The sequence below is a fragment of the Penicillium pulvis genome (genome assembly GCF_028828015.1).
Source record: "Penicillium pulvis strain IBT 33274 chromosome Unknown contig_12_segment0_segment0, whole genome shotgun sequence".
Taxonomy (NCBI): Eukaryota; Fungi; Ascomycota; class Eurotiomycetes; order Eurotiales; family Aspergillaceae; genus Penicillium; species Penicillium pulvis.
In genome coordinates, this window is record NW_026643072.1 from 2253028 (window position 1) to 2270102 (window position 17075).

The window sequence follows — 17075 nt, forward strand, 5'->3', positions numbered from 1 at the left end:
GGGACCGGGTCAGATGCCGAGAAACCAGGTGGATGAGTTGGCTCTAGGGGGGCTGGGGATGTGTACTATGTACCGCACGGATCAAAAGGTGGTGTGCTGGTCATTTCCACCTTAATCATAAGGTCTGTGAGGTTAAACTCGAAGTAGTCTAGAGGATATTAACGACTCCATCGAAATAAACAAGAAATTGGAGAAAGAAGGTCAGGTGATAGCCTATTAGGTAATGGGCGCGCCAGTCCCCGCATGATCGGCTGCATTGACGAATGACAAGCATTGAGATCGTAGTAGCGGTTACCTAACGAGAACCCAAACGTGGTCCGGGGTACAGAGACATGACCCGGCTGACCTGCGCATGGTCCTATCGGCGGCTCAGTAATGTGAGGTAGGGAAGAGGAGGTGCATGTTAGTATGTCATAGAATGCTTCTAGCGTCGCAAAAGTACCTATAAGTTCCCCATAAACGTATAATATTAGACTTTAACATAACTAGACTACCAATTAGTGGAGGGAACTATAAGAATTGGAATGAATTGAATTTAGAAGCAAATCGAAAATTTCATATTTGAATGAGCATCTTATCTCAACTGCCGTATACGGGAGCTATGCATGGTGACAATGACGCCATGCTTTCCGCTTGCATACATTCGAAGCGCATAAGAACATTAGATCGAACAGAAACTAGGCAAAAAGCAAACAAAGTCTGCAGGGGTAGCTTCTTATCGCCCTAACCGTGTCTGGCCGCGATGACTACAAAACTCAAAAAAGTATCCGCCACCGTTACTGCATGGATTTGCCTCCTTCGTATTGATAATTCTGATAATTCCTATTCATCTTTCAGAGAGTAAAAGATTTATTCCAAGTGGCACCTAGACAATACTTCCTTTACGGACCCGAGTTCTACCGGTACCAACGTTCCACTTTAAATTTTTTTTTTTTTCTTCTGTTCCCACTTTCTACTTCGCGCGCAACGCCGGTTCGCTCTTTTCCGTGACTAACAGCTTTACTTTTTTCTCTTTTCCCCGCCGCCCCTCTACGCCATCTCTTTCCTTTTCCCTCAAAGCCCTAACCTTTTCTTCGGCGCTACCTCTTTGATTGACCGACACGTTTTTTTCTCAAAGAATCCGGGGAAGCTCGTCTAATAATTTTGGATTTTTTTTTGTGTTCCACCCTAGTGAAAGGTACCTCCCGAAACTAGTCTATTGTCTGTACTGGGGCCCTTTATAGAGGGCCCGCTCGCTCTCACCATGGCCTCTACCACTACCGCACCCTCTCACCCGAAGCCGACCCTCCCAAGATTCACTATCCCCTGTGGTGATCACGTTCACTCGCGCGAGTCCTCTCCCTCATCCTGCGGCACTCCCGACGGATCTAGATCTAGCAGCCGCCGACGCCCATCGTTCGGCTCGATTAAAGAGGACGTCGACGGTACGTTTAGACAATGCCCCAAGTGAGGCGAGGAGACATCTAACGTGAGGTACAGGCATTGCGCAATCATTTGTAGACACCCACCACGTGCCCTCTCCGAAGGAGCAAAAAGAGCCTCCCAAACTGGAACTTCAGGAAATGCAACAGACTCCGGACTTTTGTTGCCCATGCGGTGGTTTTTTGGGATGGAAGCAGATTCGTCTCAGCGGTAAAAGTCTGAGCCGCAGTTATGGGGATCTCCGAGGATTGGGAAACCTGCAAGCCAAAGGTTGGGCATGGGAGACGACGGAATCCGGACGAGAGCTGGTTCCTCCCAAGGCCCCGGAGGTAGTGGAGCAGCCGCTGGTTCCTGCTGGGATTCCTCCGGGCACATCGGCACTGGAGAAGCTCCCATCTGAAGTTCTGGGTAAGAGTGCCTCTGTGTGCGCCTGTGACCTTTTGATATTAATCATTCGATATAGATCAAATCATCTCGCATCTGGCTCTGGATATCCCGCCGAATGGATACACCCCGCGCAATGTTGATCTGGTTTCGTGCCTTTTGAGCTCGCGCACCTTGCATGCGGCGACTTTGAGTGTGCTGTACAGGAACATGACCTTCCCTCACTCGATCATCTTCTCCAAGGCCCTTAACCACATCTCGGCCTACCCGGCTCTTGGTACGCTGGTGCGCCGTTTGGATTTCTCCCACTTTACCTCGGTGGGCCTGGGACGGACTAAGCAGATGAACGCCGAGATTCAAAACCTGACTTCGCGGACCCTGCTGCAGTGCTTGGATCTATTGCCTAACTTGAGGGAGTGTCTTTTGCAGGAACATCTCGAAGGCGATTTGAGCGTGGAGGTGATTCGGAAGCTGTTCATGGGTCTGCCGATCCTGCAGGCAGTGGATCTTTGCGGCTGCTCCACCCAGTCCTTTTCCTCGGTTTTCCAAGAGGCTCTGATGGGTGGACCTGCTTTGCCTATGAGCCTGCCCAACCTGAAGCGACTTGCTCTTCACGAATGCAGCACCATTCCGGCGCCTATGTTCGATTTCTTGCTCCCGCGACTGATCAATCTGACCCACCTTGATTTGACCAACACCCAAATCAACGATTCTGCTCTCTTTGCCATCCCTGAAACCGCCCGTATCACTCATCTGAGTCTATCTCGGTGCACCCGTCTTCACCCTCCAGCCTTGATCAAGTTTTTGACCACTCATCCGGCGGTCTGTGATTCTTTGGTGTACCTAAACCTGTTGACAGACGCCACACGATTCCGTCTTTTGGAGGAAGATGATGTCACGGCGCTGCTGCCCAAGCTGCCTAACACCCTTCGCTCTTTGAATCTGGGTGGCGCGCGGATCACTTCGGCCCATGTGCCACTCTTGCTCCCTCTGACCAAGCACCTCGAGGAACTGGGCTTGAGCTCTGCAGAACTTTCGGTACAGGATGTGAACACTTTCTTCACCCGAACCAAGGAGAACGTGATCCCCAGCACTTTGTGCTACCTCGATCTTGCCAAGGTCACACAGATGACCATTGGTTCTATCTTCAACATGAGCTCGTGCCTTCTTCTGTCGGAGCAGAGCTACCCACTGCAGGTGGTTGAGTTTAGCGACAAGATCATCACACCACTACGCGAACGTAGCAAGACCCAGCGCGTCTCCGTGGGTTGGACCGTTCGGGAACTTGGTCGCCGCGGCTGGTACGTTCGGGACCCTGCTTCTATGCCCAACTGTCCTACCGACGATGGATCTCGCTCCTGGAAGATGGGCGCACGCTGGTGGGGTATGCGCAAGATCCCCATGGCAGTTGGTGACGTGGGCGGTATCTACGGACACTACATGTTTAAGAAATGATTTTCCTTGCAGCCTGTGCTTTTGGTGTTGCTGGAAAAGCATGCTTTATCTATTTTTTCGTCATTGCTGATGGATACCCTTGACTATTTGCCACGTTTTATTTCTTCTCTTTTTCTTTTGCTGCAATCTGGTTCTGGGCGGGTTGTTTTTGACGATTACGAATGATGATATCCGGTCTATGCATGGCGGCGCGCAACATGGTTTACGAATTTCGGCATTCTGGCTCCTCGCTTCGGGTTCGTTCTCTCGGTCCGCGTCTTTTTTATTTGCATAGCATTCTGGATCTCCTCCGCGATGTTGTTTTCAAGTTTCTCTGGTTTACATTGCTCATTGCTTTACTGGCGTTTGTGTAAATCGGTCTTATCGCATCACTCAGCTCATACATTTACTTCTTATTTCAAATTAACTTATGATCGAATAATTCGCTAAAGCTCTTTGGCTGCAGACTCTCTCTTTTAAGGGAAAGATCTTAGTCTTCTTCAAACACTGCGCGAGAATTTTGTCTTTGATTCTTAAATTAGGGTATTGGGATCCAGGTGATATATCACGTGACTACGCGCAGAAGAGCTGCGGCTCTTTGCTTTCACTTTGACCTTATCCGCTGCTTCTGCGCATCTTGAAGGTCTCGACCTTCTCCTTCTCCACTCAGCCTCAAACTCCGAGGTTCTGCCTATCCCGATGGGCGGTTTCGTTGTTGCTGCTCAGGACAGTGGAAGCTGTCGAGACACGTGACGATGGCACCTCCGAGCGCAGCTGTCTCTTTCAAAAAGAAAGATGGCAGTCTGAGTCTGACCGAAGATGAGGCGACGCTGGTCTGGACCCCCGCTGAAGCGAGTGTTCCGGGACAAAACATCGCTGTGTCTACGATCACCAGTATGCAGCCGCTCAACCCTGCTGCCCAGGCCCGTCACCTTTGCTGACTTTCGAGACAGATTTACAGCAGACGCCGATCTCAAATCCAAAAGTGATGCTTAAGGTCTTTGCCACCGCTCCAAATGCCCCTCCTAATAGCGATGCCATTGCCTATACATTTTTATTTACCGCGCCGACGAATGCACGCTCGCAGGCCGACGCCTTCAAAGATGCCCTCAGCGTTCGGGTTAATGCGGGGAAAGCAGGGACACCTTCACAGACGTCCACGCCAGTTCCCAGTGGTGGGGCGGGGGTTTCAGCAGCTATGGCGATAGCAAATGCTGTTTCGTCAGGTGGATCAGTCCAGAACCCGTGGGACGATGATAACCGCTTGAAGGGTGACGTGGAGCTACAACAGTCTCTATTGAAGGCTGACGCTATGTTACAACGGATGTTCATGGAGTCCTTACACACAAAACCGGACACTTTATCTTCTGGCCAGTTCATGTCACAATTCTGGTCTACCCGGCTGCACCTTTTACGAGCTCATGCGATCGAACGCGCCCAGACTCGTGGATCCTACAACGTGCTCTCATCGTTGAAGCCGCGTGTTGAGGAAAATGTGACTCGATTGAATATTAGCAAGGAACAAATCCAGCTTATTTTCTCGCAGCACCCGCTTGTTAAGCATGTTTACGACGAGAATGTTCCCAAGCTGAGCGAGCAGCAATTCTGGTCGCGATTCTTCCAGAGTCGATTGTTCAAAAAGCTGCGTGGAGAGCGGATTGGAGAAGCGGACGCCACCGACGCTGTGCTGGATAAATATCTTCGTGAAGAAGCCGCCGTCAAAGAACGTGAGGCCAATATGCCACACTTCCTGGATCTTGCGGGCAATGAAGGGCATAACAGTCAACGCCGTGGAAACCGGCCGGACCTGGACATGCGCCCCTCTGCCGTGGATAAGGTTCCTATCATCCGAACTTTGAACAGCCTCAGTGAAAAAATTATGGCCAACGTGGCACCTGCAGATGGCGACATCAGTGCCCCCATTGGGATGAACGAGGAAGCATGGGCAAAATTGCAACTGCAGGACCTCCGTGGAGATGAGGAGCAAGCTCGTATTACTCTCAACATCCGTGACCAGAACCGTTTCTTCTCGGCGGCAAAGGATGATGACCAAAATCGAGCCCTCGCGAAACAGGACCCTGATCAAGTTTTACAGCTCCTTCGCACAGAGGTCGCACAAAACCTCCCGCCCGGCGGAGCTACAGCTCTCCAAAAGTTAGTCGATCCTGGTGACGATGAAGATGAGGAGATGGAAGATGCCCCTGCTAGCCGACGCCCCGTTGGCTCATCCGCGGCCTTGCATGCCGCATTTGCCCAAATTCTCGACGCAGTACGTGACCAACGTAACCAGATGACCGAGACATCAGTATCCGACACCTACGGGCTTTCTCCTGCACTTTATGATCGACTAACATTGACGCACGCGACCTCGACCGAATTTCTGCACCAATTCTGGCAAGCCTTCCTTTCGGGCGACTCCGATCGTGCAGGTGAGGTCCAGTCATTATCGGAATCATTGCTCCGTGCGAAGGCACGGATTGAAGCCGTCGCAGAGTCTGCAGAGGCAGAACGTCAAGTTGAAGTTGACCGCGTCAAACAACATGCGCGCGATGTGTTCGAGCGCACTGGACGTAAGCTGCGACCGAACCTGGATAGCATTGAGGGCGGCGCAAAAGCAGTTAATCAGCTGCTTGGTCCCACATTGCATGCCTTAGAGTTAGCATCGAAGCAATACCAAACGGCTTTGGCGGAGGAAACGAAAGAAGCGGCGACATTGTCTGTGTAGATGCAGTTCAAAAAGATGGCGTTTTAAAAGGACTGTACAATAAATAATACCATATCAAATAATATTTTTCTACGGATGTAAATATTTACAAAGTATGTCGCGTCGGCGTACAACATGTAGATCGGCATGCCGAGCTTCCCCGGACTTAAGAGTGCTATGTGGCCTCTGGTTGGTCTCTTCCCCTCCCTTCCCACTTCCTTCCCTTCAAACTCCCGTCATCTTGAGCCACCACGAGACGCCCGTGGCTACTGTACAATATTCGCCCCGAATGATCCCCCTTCCATAAAAAAAGACCGGCAAAAGCGACCCTCATTCAAAATGCTCACCTCCGGTTTCACCAACACCCCGCTCACCAAGTCCCTCCTAATCTACACCATCGCCTCCTCAATCGCCCTCTCAATCCTCGACATCAAACACCTCGCTTCAATTCATGTCTCACCACATTTCTGGCCATATGCGCAATTCTGGCGCGCGCTCTTCTGGCAAATAGCCGGATTCACAAACTCCACTGAAGCCTTATTCGCCGCAATGCTGGTATACCATCTACGCGTCGTAGAGCGGGCATGGGGAAAGCGAAAGATGGCCGTGAGTATCCACGAACATGAATATAAATCGTGACCCAAAGACCCTGAATACTGATTGTGATTGATATCCAGACATTCCTCATCACAACACTTCCCTACACTACTCTCCTCCCACCCCTCCTCTTAACACTAGTCGCCCGCCCACTCTCTCTCAACTATTTCAACTATCTTCCCTCCGGGCCAACAGCCACTATCTTTGCTATGCTAGCTCAGTACCATGCGACAATTCCATGCGTATACCGTTACCGCATTGGTACAACAGCTGCATCAAGTACTACCACCAATCCCAGTCCAAACGACACAGCCCCAACACCTAAACCAACACCAAAGGGGCTAACTCTTCTCCTCTCCGATAAATCAACTACCTACCTTGTCGCGGCACAACTCGCCCTATCCCAGTTCCCAGCTATGCTTCTCCCGTCTGCCGTCGGCTGGATCGTCGGAGTGGCCTGGCGCGCAGAGCTACTGCCGGGTTTATCTCCATCCGCTACAGGTTTCCGTGTCCCAGCGTGGATTGTCGGAGAACGGGAACGGAGGAGTGGGGCTGGGACTGGCAGTGCGGCGGAGCGGGAACGGTATGAGGATCTGAGGAGGAGGTTGGAGGGTGAAGCAGCTGCTTCTAGTTCGGGGCTTGAGGGTGGTTCTGGGCGGAGGAGGAATGTTGGAGATGGAGAAGAGGGAAGTCGGCAGGGCAATGGAGGATTTATGGAGAGGTTGAGGGGGGCTTGGTAATCTTGCTGGTTTTCTTGGTTCTGAAATAGGGTATATCAGGTTCTTATGATATGGAATTTTTGGTAAAGCTGTACGATACTGATTATAGGTCGTGCTGGATTGGATACTGGTACCCTGATATACAATTCACTGTCTATGTTTGTGGACTATATCCAACGATATTCTGATCGACCTATCCATAGAAGTATAAACAGGTACAGACAGTATGTCCAGCATTATCGCTTGGAATATCTTATCTATCGGGCATTTAGGTAGGCTCAGGGCTTATAGCTATAAGCTAAACAGGGAAAACGCCAATAACTTTATTGTAGTATTACCTATATCATATTAATGGCTGAAAACGACTTGGCGCATTCACCTGTAACCTTGGGAGACATGGTCTAGATAGAACAGACCAGCTCCGCTTCACACATAACTCATAAAGTCATTTTTAGAGCAAAGAAGCTTCTAACCTGGACTTCTTAATGGAGAAGGATAAACGATGACCCGTGGAAACGCAAGTTATAGACGTAATAAATAGTTCGTACAGCCATCCATTGTAGTTTTAACCCCTTTGATACGACAATGGGTAGTTTATCGGCTTCAAGTATAATAGTGTATTCTTGAGGTATTCCGGCATCTGCTCAGCCGCGAAATGGCTCGTCTTGCGATCGTCATTGTCCAGTCTCCCTATAGAATACCTCAAATACCTTCCTAGGATGAAGAGCCACGCCTGATCAATGTCTGCGGGCTATGGAATATATACCTTGCAGTTTGTCTCGCTCATATCCACATATTCCGGCAACATCAATAAACTTAGTCGTCATTGGAGTAACGTGTTTTTGGAGCTGACTTATGATTCACACGATCATATTACTTTGGTCGGTCAGGCGGTTTCGTCGTGAGATTGTGTTGGTGGAGTCTCATGGAGCGGGAATTGTCTGACTGCGTTTGTAGTGTTTCGCAGCAGACCAGATTCATCAGGGCGTTAAAAGGGTCTGGTGTAGACTCCTTCCTTCTCACTTACCCCTCAATTCAGGGTGAGCGCCGGATCCTGGGGTGAAGTGCCGCTGACTTGCAAGACTTAGCGATACCCTCAAGACCTAGATCACAGTAGTCATGCATCGTGAGCCGCGATGGAGCCTCATTAACGACGCCGAGGCCATCCATGAGCACCTTGTAGGTCAGCTTCTCAAGGTTGTCGTCATCCTCAGTTCCAGAGTAGCCATCCATCCTGGTGTCCTGCGTATCATCGATCTCAGTGGATTCGATATCCCTTCAACTGTTTTTAGCAGTCATTGCAGCATCATTTTTAGGACTAAAGTTCCATTGTCCCGATGATTTTGAGGGCGTTCTTCCTATCGACCTCCGCCTTATGTCAAAACTTGCTGTGTCATGACCGCCCATTTCGCTGCGTCATGTGCAACAGTATCTCATTATTGACCATCCGCATCGGGACAAACATGTTGACGGCATGAATGATCAAGGGATTGGACAAATATATAACTTGATGCGAATCTGAGCGAATGCAATATCAGAGCTTCCTTTTCAGGCTTGTCGAGGTATTGCACCTAAAAACTCCTGTTAAGGCCAGAGTGCCGAAAATCGGATTTTTTTGTGAATCGAGATCAACAGCTTGGTTGGCATCAACCCTCACAATGTTGAATTGAGCGGCACCTAGTCTGCCGCTTTTCGAGACCAGACAACAAGCCAGATGTCGACCCAAATATTCTTCAAATCATAACCTTGAACCAAGGTGCGAGGAATTCCCAGCACGAGGTAATATTCCAGTAGTGTAATACCATGGCATGCGCGACACCCGCACCACGACCAAAGGTGAAGCCCGGGACTTCAAGAGGTCCATCGAGGGCACCTGATAATGTCCATGTTGGGGGCAAACCCCTTGAGCAGATTCAGCTGATGGAGAAATGCGTTTCTGTCACTCTTGATCAATTTTGTGTTCAGTTATCACCATAGTGAATCAAACAGTTATCCCGTAGAATCATTGGAAGTTGTCTTGGGTATGGCCTTCAGGTTTGAAACCCCCTTGACTAGGCTTGTTCTCCGCTCACCTCAGTGGGCCTGACGTCCGAGTGTCGCGTTTCATAAACAAATTGATTTCCCCTTTGCTGGGACGCATAGGCCAGAGGAGATACGAGTTTGGAGCAGGCGAATCATAGAAGGCCGTCTGCTTTTATGATCACCGGTGCTCCTCTGGTGGCTCAATGAGGCATTTTCCGGAGTCATCACAGTCGTAAATTGTATATAGCGGTCAGGACCCCGTGGGGGCTTGTAAGATGAGATCATCGCAGAAAAAAACATCACTGCTGTTTTCGAATCTATTCAGCAGCTTCATAGATCCTTTCGAGCTTCAAGTCCTAGCATGAATCTCACTGAAGGACGAAAAGGGCCTGACATTCTTCCGGTTGCAGATATTATCAACGTAGAATCACTTCCCATGACAGTTCTGAACACGGTACACAGTTCTTCTCATGTGCTGATTTGTTCATCAAGCCCTTGTATATTCATTGTTAGCTTCAATTCATGTAAAATGCTAAGATGGATTTACCTGTCGAAGCAGACTTTTGTGCTTCACCGGCAGAACCTGAATTGGCCTTTCATGTTTTCCCTCATAACGAGGCTTGTGTTCATCTCCCGACCATCATACCACACTGTGTAATCCCATCGCCTAGTGGGATTTCCATGGTGATATCTCCATGTATTCTGCGTCTTCCCAGCGTATTGAAACCCTGCAAGCCCGTCAGGGGGAGGGGGAGGGCATGTTGGTGAGCCAGGAGAGGAACACACGTAAGTTGAATTTGTAAAAGACACGCGTGAACTTTGAAGACGTAGCTCTTTTGTGATCACTTAAGATCAGGACGAGCCCCCTGTCCTAGCTTTTGCTTTATCGTCTAGCTGTCTCTAAAAAGAAGAAGCAGAGCGCATGTAGTACGAAGTGCTGCGAAATTCTTCGCGAATATCGTCAGCAATTTGTCGCTGAGAACGTTCCTGATGGTTCAGTAATCAGAGAGTGAGAAAATCTGGAGATGATATCTCGTTCAAACCCCGTAATTGCGCCGTGAGCGATAACCGAGAGTGTTCTGAGATCATGATAGATCAGGATCGAGGTTGGGATATAGAGAAATGAAGAGGATGAAGAGGATGAAGAGGATGAAGAGGATGAAGAGGATGAAGAGGATGAAGAGGATGAAGAGGATGAAGAGGATGAAGAGGATTGGTGCAAGTGCCAGGTAGGTAGATAGGCAGAAAGGAAAGGTAGGTGAATTATGGAATTATACTCAAAAACGAGAGTAGGATAGGATGAAGTATTATTGAAAGGTAGTAATCTTTGGAAATAGTATATTGCGAAATATATAGTGTCAATGTTGAAAAATGCAGCGTACTTCAAGTACTTCAATCCTTCCAGGCTGTTGAGCTCCTCATCAGCTCAAGTGGCAATGCATTAATAATCTATAACTCAAATGGGAATGTGCAAATAGCAAGAGCACTTGGTCAAACGAGCCATCAATAAGCCAAGCCCAGCAATACAAAGCTCTAGACTGACCCAGCCGAGCAAGCCTACTCCGCATTCAAGCATCACTCAACCAACATGATTCAATCTCGCTCTTATGACTAACACATTACCCAAATCCAATGACAAAGGTACTCCCAGTGCCTAGAACCCCCTTTCCTACCCCAAAATCCGACGACGCAAACAACCCGGATCCTTGGCACCTTTCAACACCCATGGATAGGAGGTCCTATACCCAAATTCATGGCTGAACGGGACACAAAACGTCTATGGTGTAATATCTAGCGTCTTGGCGTATTATTATGGATCTCAGTACGTTGTCAGTACAGTCTAGTGTGTAGGACATGTGCCGAGGAGATGCTGGAAGGGGGCTGGAAACGCGCGTTGCGATGTCGACAGGATAGAGTACGTTGCTTCCAAGACCTGGCCAACCTCTCACATATGGCGTGTGGATTAAGTATATTTGTTAATGATCTGCACTCTTGGGTCATGCACTTTCGGCCGATTGGTGTTTGCGGCGGCGATAGGTCGGCTTGAAGGTTTCGGAACTCGGTACGTTTTCGGTGTTGGTCTATATAGTAACATGTACGGAGTATTCCTAAGTGGAAGGTTGCTAGAGACAAGTGACGACAAATGTTACAAAGGGCATCGTAGGTTATAGACCATAGAATACGCTGTACGAGGCTATAACCTATCTAGGATAGCGGTCTTCCACTTGATCAGTACATCCCCATATACTAACATAAATAAGAATTAACCTGTTAAAGACAAGTCTCCACCAAACAAAAGTCCTATTTAATCAACAGATCTATCAAAGGCATCCGAATCAACAAAAACCCGCACGAACCATGGGAGTCGAGTACGATAGTGGAGATTGAACAGGCAATGAATCAACCCGAGTGGATCATTTCATAAACTGTACCGCGGATCTCACTCTACACCCGCGTGAAGACCCAAATAAACATAGAAAAAGTCCCGTCAATTGGCACATTTTAATTTTACTGTAGTACACATGCACCGCAGTTATACCAAGAGCCAGAGTGAAAGTGGGGGCGATTTACGTCAAATGAAAATCGAGAACGGGCTACGACCGGCAGCATACGTATGCGCTGATGCGGCCATCGGCGCCCCATCACACTAACGGCGCCTCGCCCGAACCACCAAAATTGGAATTTTAAGGGGCCAATACAGTAAGGGGGGGGTAACTTTTGAAAAGGCTGTGTGGTATTGGAAATAAAAAAAAATCCTCTAGGAAGATAAAAGAATCGAATATAAATACCGAGGTATACACCAAACCGACCCCACATATGCAAAAAACAGTCGTAGTTGCAGGCGTTAAGTTAAAGAAGTTGAAGCTGAAACAAGGTAAAAATAAAAACCAAAATGAAACCCCACACGGCGCGTACACCAGCGCTTAAGCATCGTAATCGATGACAACGGACAGACGGACAGGTCCAGCGGAAAGGTTGCCACCGATACCACCCTCAGCGCTGAGAGCAGCAGTGTAGGCGTTGGTGACGGTACCAGCACCAGTAGTGATGGACGAGCAAGTGCCATCACTGTTGTAAACATCACAGATCTTCATACCCTGGACAGACATATCGGCTTCCTGGGCGGTGATGGCCGAAACGTCGAATCCAGACCAGCCAGAGTTGGTGGTGGAGCCGAAGTCGAACTCTCCCCAGGTGGAGGCGTAAGAACCGTAGTCGTTAGTAGGGATGCTGGAGCCCTTGGCGGCGGCCCAACCACCCTGGGAATCGGTGTCGAAGGCCCAGTACTTGGTCTCACCGGCGGCGAGGGTGAAAGAGTGGCAAGCGTTTCCGTACCAACCGTCCATGGTACCGTCGGAACTGTACTTGTTCCAGATCACGACCTTCCAGTCATCGGTGTTGGAACCCTTGAACTGGACGACGTACTTGTACGAGCTGGCGTCGGACTCGGAAACAGTGATAATGTTGCTACCGTAAGGGCTGCCGACGTTACCAATGTAGGTATCGCCCGAGCCGGAGGAGTTAGTGACAGTTCCGAATCCAGAGGTGGAGTAGACACCATCGGAGGGGATCTCGGTCCAGCTGGAGCTGGAGCTGGAGGAGGTGGTAGTGGCGGCGGCAGTGGTAGCCTCAGCGGAGGTGGAAACAACAGAGGAAGTAGCCTCAACGGAAGTAGTCTCAACAGAGGAAGTAGTCACGACAGTGGAAGTAGTCTCCACGGCGGACGTAGTCGGCACAGCCGAAGTCGTCGGCTCAGGAGTGGAGGTCTGCTCGGGGGTCGGAGTGGGAGTGGAAGTAGACTCCTCAGGCGAGGGAGTGGGAGTAGGAGTAGGAGTGTACTCGGGAGTTGGGGTGGGAGTCACCACGGCAGAAGTAGTCCACACGGGGGTGGAAGTTTCCTTAAAAGGACAGGCAGTGATAGTGATGAGCTCAGTCACGGTCGTAGTGGGAACGGCCTGGCGACGAGCATGGCCATGCAGCCGAGCAGCGAAAGCGCTGCTGGTAAGAGCTGCCAGCAGCAAAGACTTGGAGAAGAGCATTTTTTTCAAGATGCAATATATACCCAGATTCTAAAGAAAGGCGAGTCTGGTCTGAAGCGAATTGTTCACAACACTATGAATGAATGAATAGTGTTGTTTACAAAAGGAAGGACGGAAGTATGAAAACTTCCCCGGAATTTGGAAGAAACAGAGAGTGTGGTGATATCAGAATGAAAGTGTGAGGGGGGGCATCAATTTTATTATATGGGCTGCATGAGCCTAGAATTTTTGCCCCGGGGCTAACACGCTAACACGTACGCCTAGGGCTTGGATATGGGTCAGCCGGGGGGCGATAGCATAGAGAATAGGATCTAGCCAGGTTCAGAAGGCCTAAAGGTGCGTGAAAGTGCCGGGGTTGACGTGTGTACTGGGGCCAGTGGATCCCTCTACAGTAGATAACCTGCGACAATTGGCGCCGTCAATACAAGCCTAGGACGGAGATCCACCGGTTTGTCGGATCTCTGCTGAAACGAATTTCATGGCGCGATCGGTTCTCCCCTTGACGTACATAAATAGTTCGTTTAATATAATGTAATCTATGGGCAATAAATAGAGTTGATGTCTCATGATAGTTTGCCTTGTTAGTAGAGAAAGGAACCCTGAAAGGAAGATCGGGCGGAAGCTATTAATACAGAACGACCGGAGTTCAGATAATTACATGGAAAAAGAAATCAAAAAAAAGAACATCGATTTCAAATTCCCTAGATGGGTGCCTGATACGAACATACTCGCGTAGATCCACTACATGCTCGTTGTACGTATTCTTCACCGATTATATTTCTACATCTTGGCAAGTTAAACTTTTTTTGTGCCTGGTACCTGATTACCTGATCGGTACCGGCAGTTTTCTCCCGCGAGACGCCGTTGCAGCCTCAGGGGTATCCCGTCTTCTCCGATCCCGAGGCCTTTGACATTCCTAGGTTTGACCATCATTGTGGGCTCTAATTAAACATTCTCTGCCACATGGAAACCTGGTTCCAAGGTTCACACACTCTAAACCTTCAAAGAGCCAAGTGATCCATGGATACCCGATCAGCGTTGCTTGGCTCGGGAGATCACTGCTTATGTAAGGATCGGCTCTAAAGCCGGTAGGGCTACCGCATTCCGAAATGTCACATGTAACTACACTCCTATGACTTGACTTGGCCCTATCTATAGAAATGCCAAGTGGCAGCTTGTTACTGTTGTATTAAAGTAGTAGAAAATGCATAGAGCCTACATGAGCCTTGAACCTTGGAAAGAACATAGAGAAATATAGTATTCCAACTAAGGTTTCGAATGCCAACTTTGAATAGCTGTGGACCCCTCAGACAGCATGAAAGAGCTCACAAAGGATATCTGATGAAACAGACTTTTACTATGTATAGAGACATCTCAGGTTTGAAAGAGACGCAAAAATAAAGAAAAAGAAATCTTGAACCTTAGAATAATAATAGCACAAAGAAAAATCTCTCCCACCCATCCCTGACTTTCACAATTCCTACACACCTTGAATGATTCAAAAAGCATGAAACCATCCCTCCAAACCGCAATCACAAACACCTTCAAGTTTGAAGTCGAAATTACCTCACTCATTCTCATAAAGTAAACTGCCACCATGTCCAGAAAAGCTCAAGTCCCCAAAAGAAAGAATGATGCCCAATGGCATCGTCTCAAAATCGGAGATGACAAAGACCAAAATTACCGAGATGCCGTGACTATGATTCTGATGGGAATTAACAACGATCTCAGCGTCGACGGTCTAAATCTTCGACTAAGAGAGGCTCGTGAAGATGTCAACAATGCCATTCACGAAGAGATAGATCAGATGCCACATGGCATTCCACGTCTACATCGGCCTACTGCTGTCAAAAACCTATATGACATTTTCAGAGATCAGCGTACTACGTGGCCGGTGGCTAACAGGGAAGACTTGCTCCTGGATGGTGAGGATGAGGACTCTGGCGAGGAAGCGGAGGGACAAGAGGAGGATGATGAGGAGGCACCGGGAGCCGAAGCAGACCCTGATGACGATTCAGAGGACGAAAATGATGAGCCAGTGAGGAAACCGTATCTTCAAGAAGCAGATTCTGGAGTGCAAGAACATCATTCTACACCGAAATCCGCATCCTCATCCTCATCCGAAGAACAGCCAGAACAAGATAAATTCCTAGAAAGCGACGAAGACCTAGAACCATTCGACTACCAATCACAATACGTCGTATACAACGCCCAAGTAGATATCATCAAAGCCGGCGATCGCTGTGGTAGTCCAAGCTGGACAGTGAATCTATCACATTTCCTCGAGCGCCCCGAGCTCGAGTGCCAGCAAACTCCAGACCAGAAATGGATTAATATTGAATATGTCCGATTTCAATACATCGAGAAAGCGCTTCAGAAAATGAAGTTGCTTGATAATCCCGGTAGCAGCATCTGGTGGAGCTGGCAGGAGCGCGACAATCTAGATTGGGATACAACAAACTCAACAAAGGGCCAGGTTCGCTTGAATAATGGTTGGGATTTGGGAAGGGCTATCTGGAGGAGTTTTGAGGGGCATTTCGAGGATTTTAGGGGTCCTAGACCCGCGGGGGAGATTGATTCGCTTCCTAGGGATCATGATCTTCCTCTTTTTACGTTGATTGTCCGAGAGAGTGGGCCAGGTTAGTACTGCCCAATGTCTTTCTTGGATGATTACTGATGTGTATGCAGATTTTGGAGTTCCTTTGGGCAATGTTCCTGAGCTTGAGGGGATGTTTGATAAGGAAAAGAGTGATACCGAAACACTCTTTGCTAAAAGTGATGTTCAAACTCTCTCTAAGAGTGATATTGAAAGTGATTATCTTGTTACGCGCCTTTGGAAGTATATTAGTTCTAGTCAGACGACTAGTGCTGAGAAGCGTCCTAGAGATGAATCCGATGAAAGCCAGCCTAGTGGGAAGAGAAGGAAGATGGCCGCTCCTTGGGAACTCTAGTGTAGATGTGTTTGTTTTGTTTCTTTGCGCTTTCTACATAGACCGAATGGATTTTCAATCTGATTATTTGCAACCCGTTCTTGCCACAAATCTTGAAACGTTTGCACTGTTCAAACCAACTTCAGAAGTATTTCCTCTAGGTTGTAATCTTCAAATTTAATCTTCAAATTTAAGGCTTCTGTTTTATGATACAGGGCAAGTGTCCAAAGTCACAGAAAAACATTAGTTTGGGCTGGGAAATCGATTTAAGCCCGATCACGGTAAACTCGTGGCCCCGCTAGACATCCACACGTGTGCGATTAAGCACTGGAGAACTATGACTCATAAAGATCATACCAATAAGTGACCTCACTATTCTCCACTAGGAAAACTACTCTTGATTCAATACGACATGCAAGCGTATAATTACACGGCAAAGAGTAAACCCGAGATTGGTTGTGTTTGCTTCTGATCAGTAGATACATCATGCCCGAACTTACACAACGTCACCGAAAGAAGAGATTACGGATCGGGGGATGTGGGGTGAATTATTCTGGCTTGGTTTGTCTTGGTTTGCATAGAATGTTTCGTTTGTCTGGCATTAAGTCATCTAAGGAAGGGGCGAGTTTCGAGTATAGCCCCCCTCTGTTTCTCGACTGTTTATTCTTAAGTCTTCCCTTCTCTCTCATCCTTCCAAGCCGCATGCTCGATGACATGGCATCTTTTAAGATGGTAAAGACTATCGCTACGTGAATTTGAATAGGGAACACTACATACAGCATTTGGGAAAGGAAAAGAAGTTCTTCATTAGTTGTAGGAGATC

The 17075-nt window shown here is 48.4% G+C and overlaps 6 protein-coding genes across 6 annotated transcripts; 5 read left to right on the top strand and 1 right to left on the bottom strand.

The window, feature by feature from the left end:
- Window positions 1-1243: 1243 nt before the first annotated feature.
- Window positions 1244-3261, top strand: N7503_002059 (Leucine Rich Repeat domain protein; the record flags this gene model as incomplete). The annotated part of the gene is made up of 3 exons (XM_057061606.1): window positions 1244-1424; window positions 1480-1830; window positions 1886-3261. 3 exons carry the CDS (start codon window positions 1244-1246, stop codon window positions 3259-3261), a joined length of 1908 nt encoding a protein of 635 aa, XP_056925568.1.
- Window positions 3262-3876: 615 nt separating this feature from the next.
- On the top strand, window positions 3877-5965 carry N7503_002060 (TFIIH subunit TFB1 family protein; the record flags this gene model as incomplete). The annotated part of the gene is made up of 2 exons (XM_057061607.1): window positions 3877-4134; window positions 4194-5965. The coding sequence occupies exons 1-2, from the start codon at window positions 3996-3998 to the stop codon at window positions 5963-5965; spliced, it is 1911 nt and encodes a 636-aa protein (XP_056925569.1). The 5' UTR covers window positions 3877-3995.
- A 318-nt stretch (window positions 5966-6283) lies between these two features.
- Window positions 6284-7281, top strand: dscB (the record flags this gene model as incomplete). Its single annotated transcript, XM_057061608.1, has 3 exons — window positions 6284-6550; window positions 6622-6802; window positions 6854-7281. 3 exons carry the CDS (start codon window positions 6284-6286, stop codon window positions 7279-7281), a joined length of 876 nt encoding a protein of 291 aa, XP_056925570.1.
- A 1014-nt stretch (window positions 7282-8295) lies between these two features.
- On the bottom strand, window positions 8296-8725 carry N7503_002062 (uncharacterized protein; the record flags this gene model as incomplete). The annotated part of the gene is made up of 2 exons (XM_057061609.1): window positions 8296-8536; window positions 8661-8725. The coding sequence occupies 2 exons, from the start codon at window positions 8723-8725 to the stop codon at window positions 8296-8298; spliced, it is 306 nt and encodes a 101-aa protein (XP_056925571.1).
- A 1252-nt stretch (window positions 8726-9977) lies between these two features.
- Window positions 9978-10523, top strand: N7503_002063 (uncharacterized protein; the record flags this gene model as incomplete). The annotated part of the gene is made up of 3 exons (XM_057061610.1): window positions 9978-10068; window positions 10177-10280; window positions 10401-10523. The coding sequence occupies 3 exons, from the start codon at window positions 9978-9980 to the stop codon at window positions 10521-10523; spliced, it is 318 nt and encodes a 105-aa protein (XP_056925572.1).
- Window positions 10524-14919: 4396 nt separating this feature from the next.
- N7503_002064 (uncharacterized protein) lies at window positions 14920-16273 on the top strand (the record flags this gene model as incomplete). The annotated part of the gene is made up of 2 exons (XM_057061611.1): window positions 14920-15961; window positions 16011-16273. The coding sequence occupies 2 exons, from the start codon at window positions 14920-14922 to the stop codon at window positions 16271-16273; spliced, it is 1305 nt and encodes a 434-aa protein (XP_056925573.1).
- Between the last annotated feature and the right edge of the window lie 802 nt (window positions 16274-17075).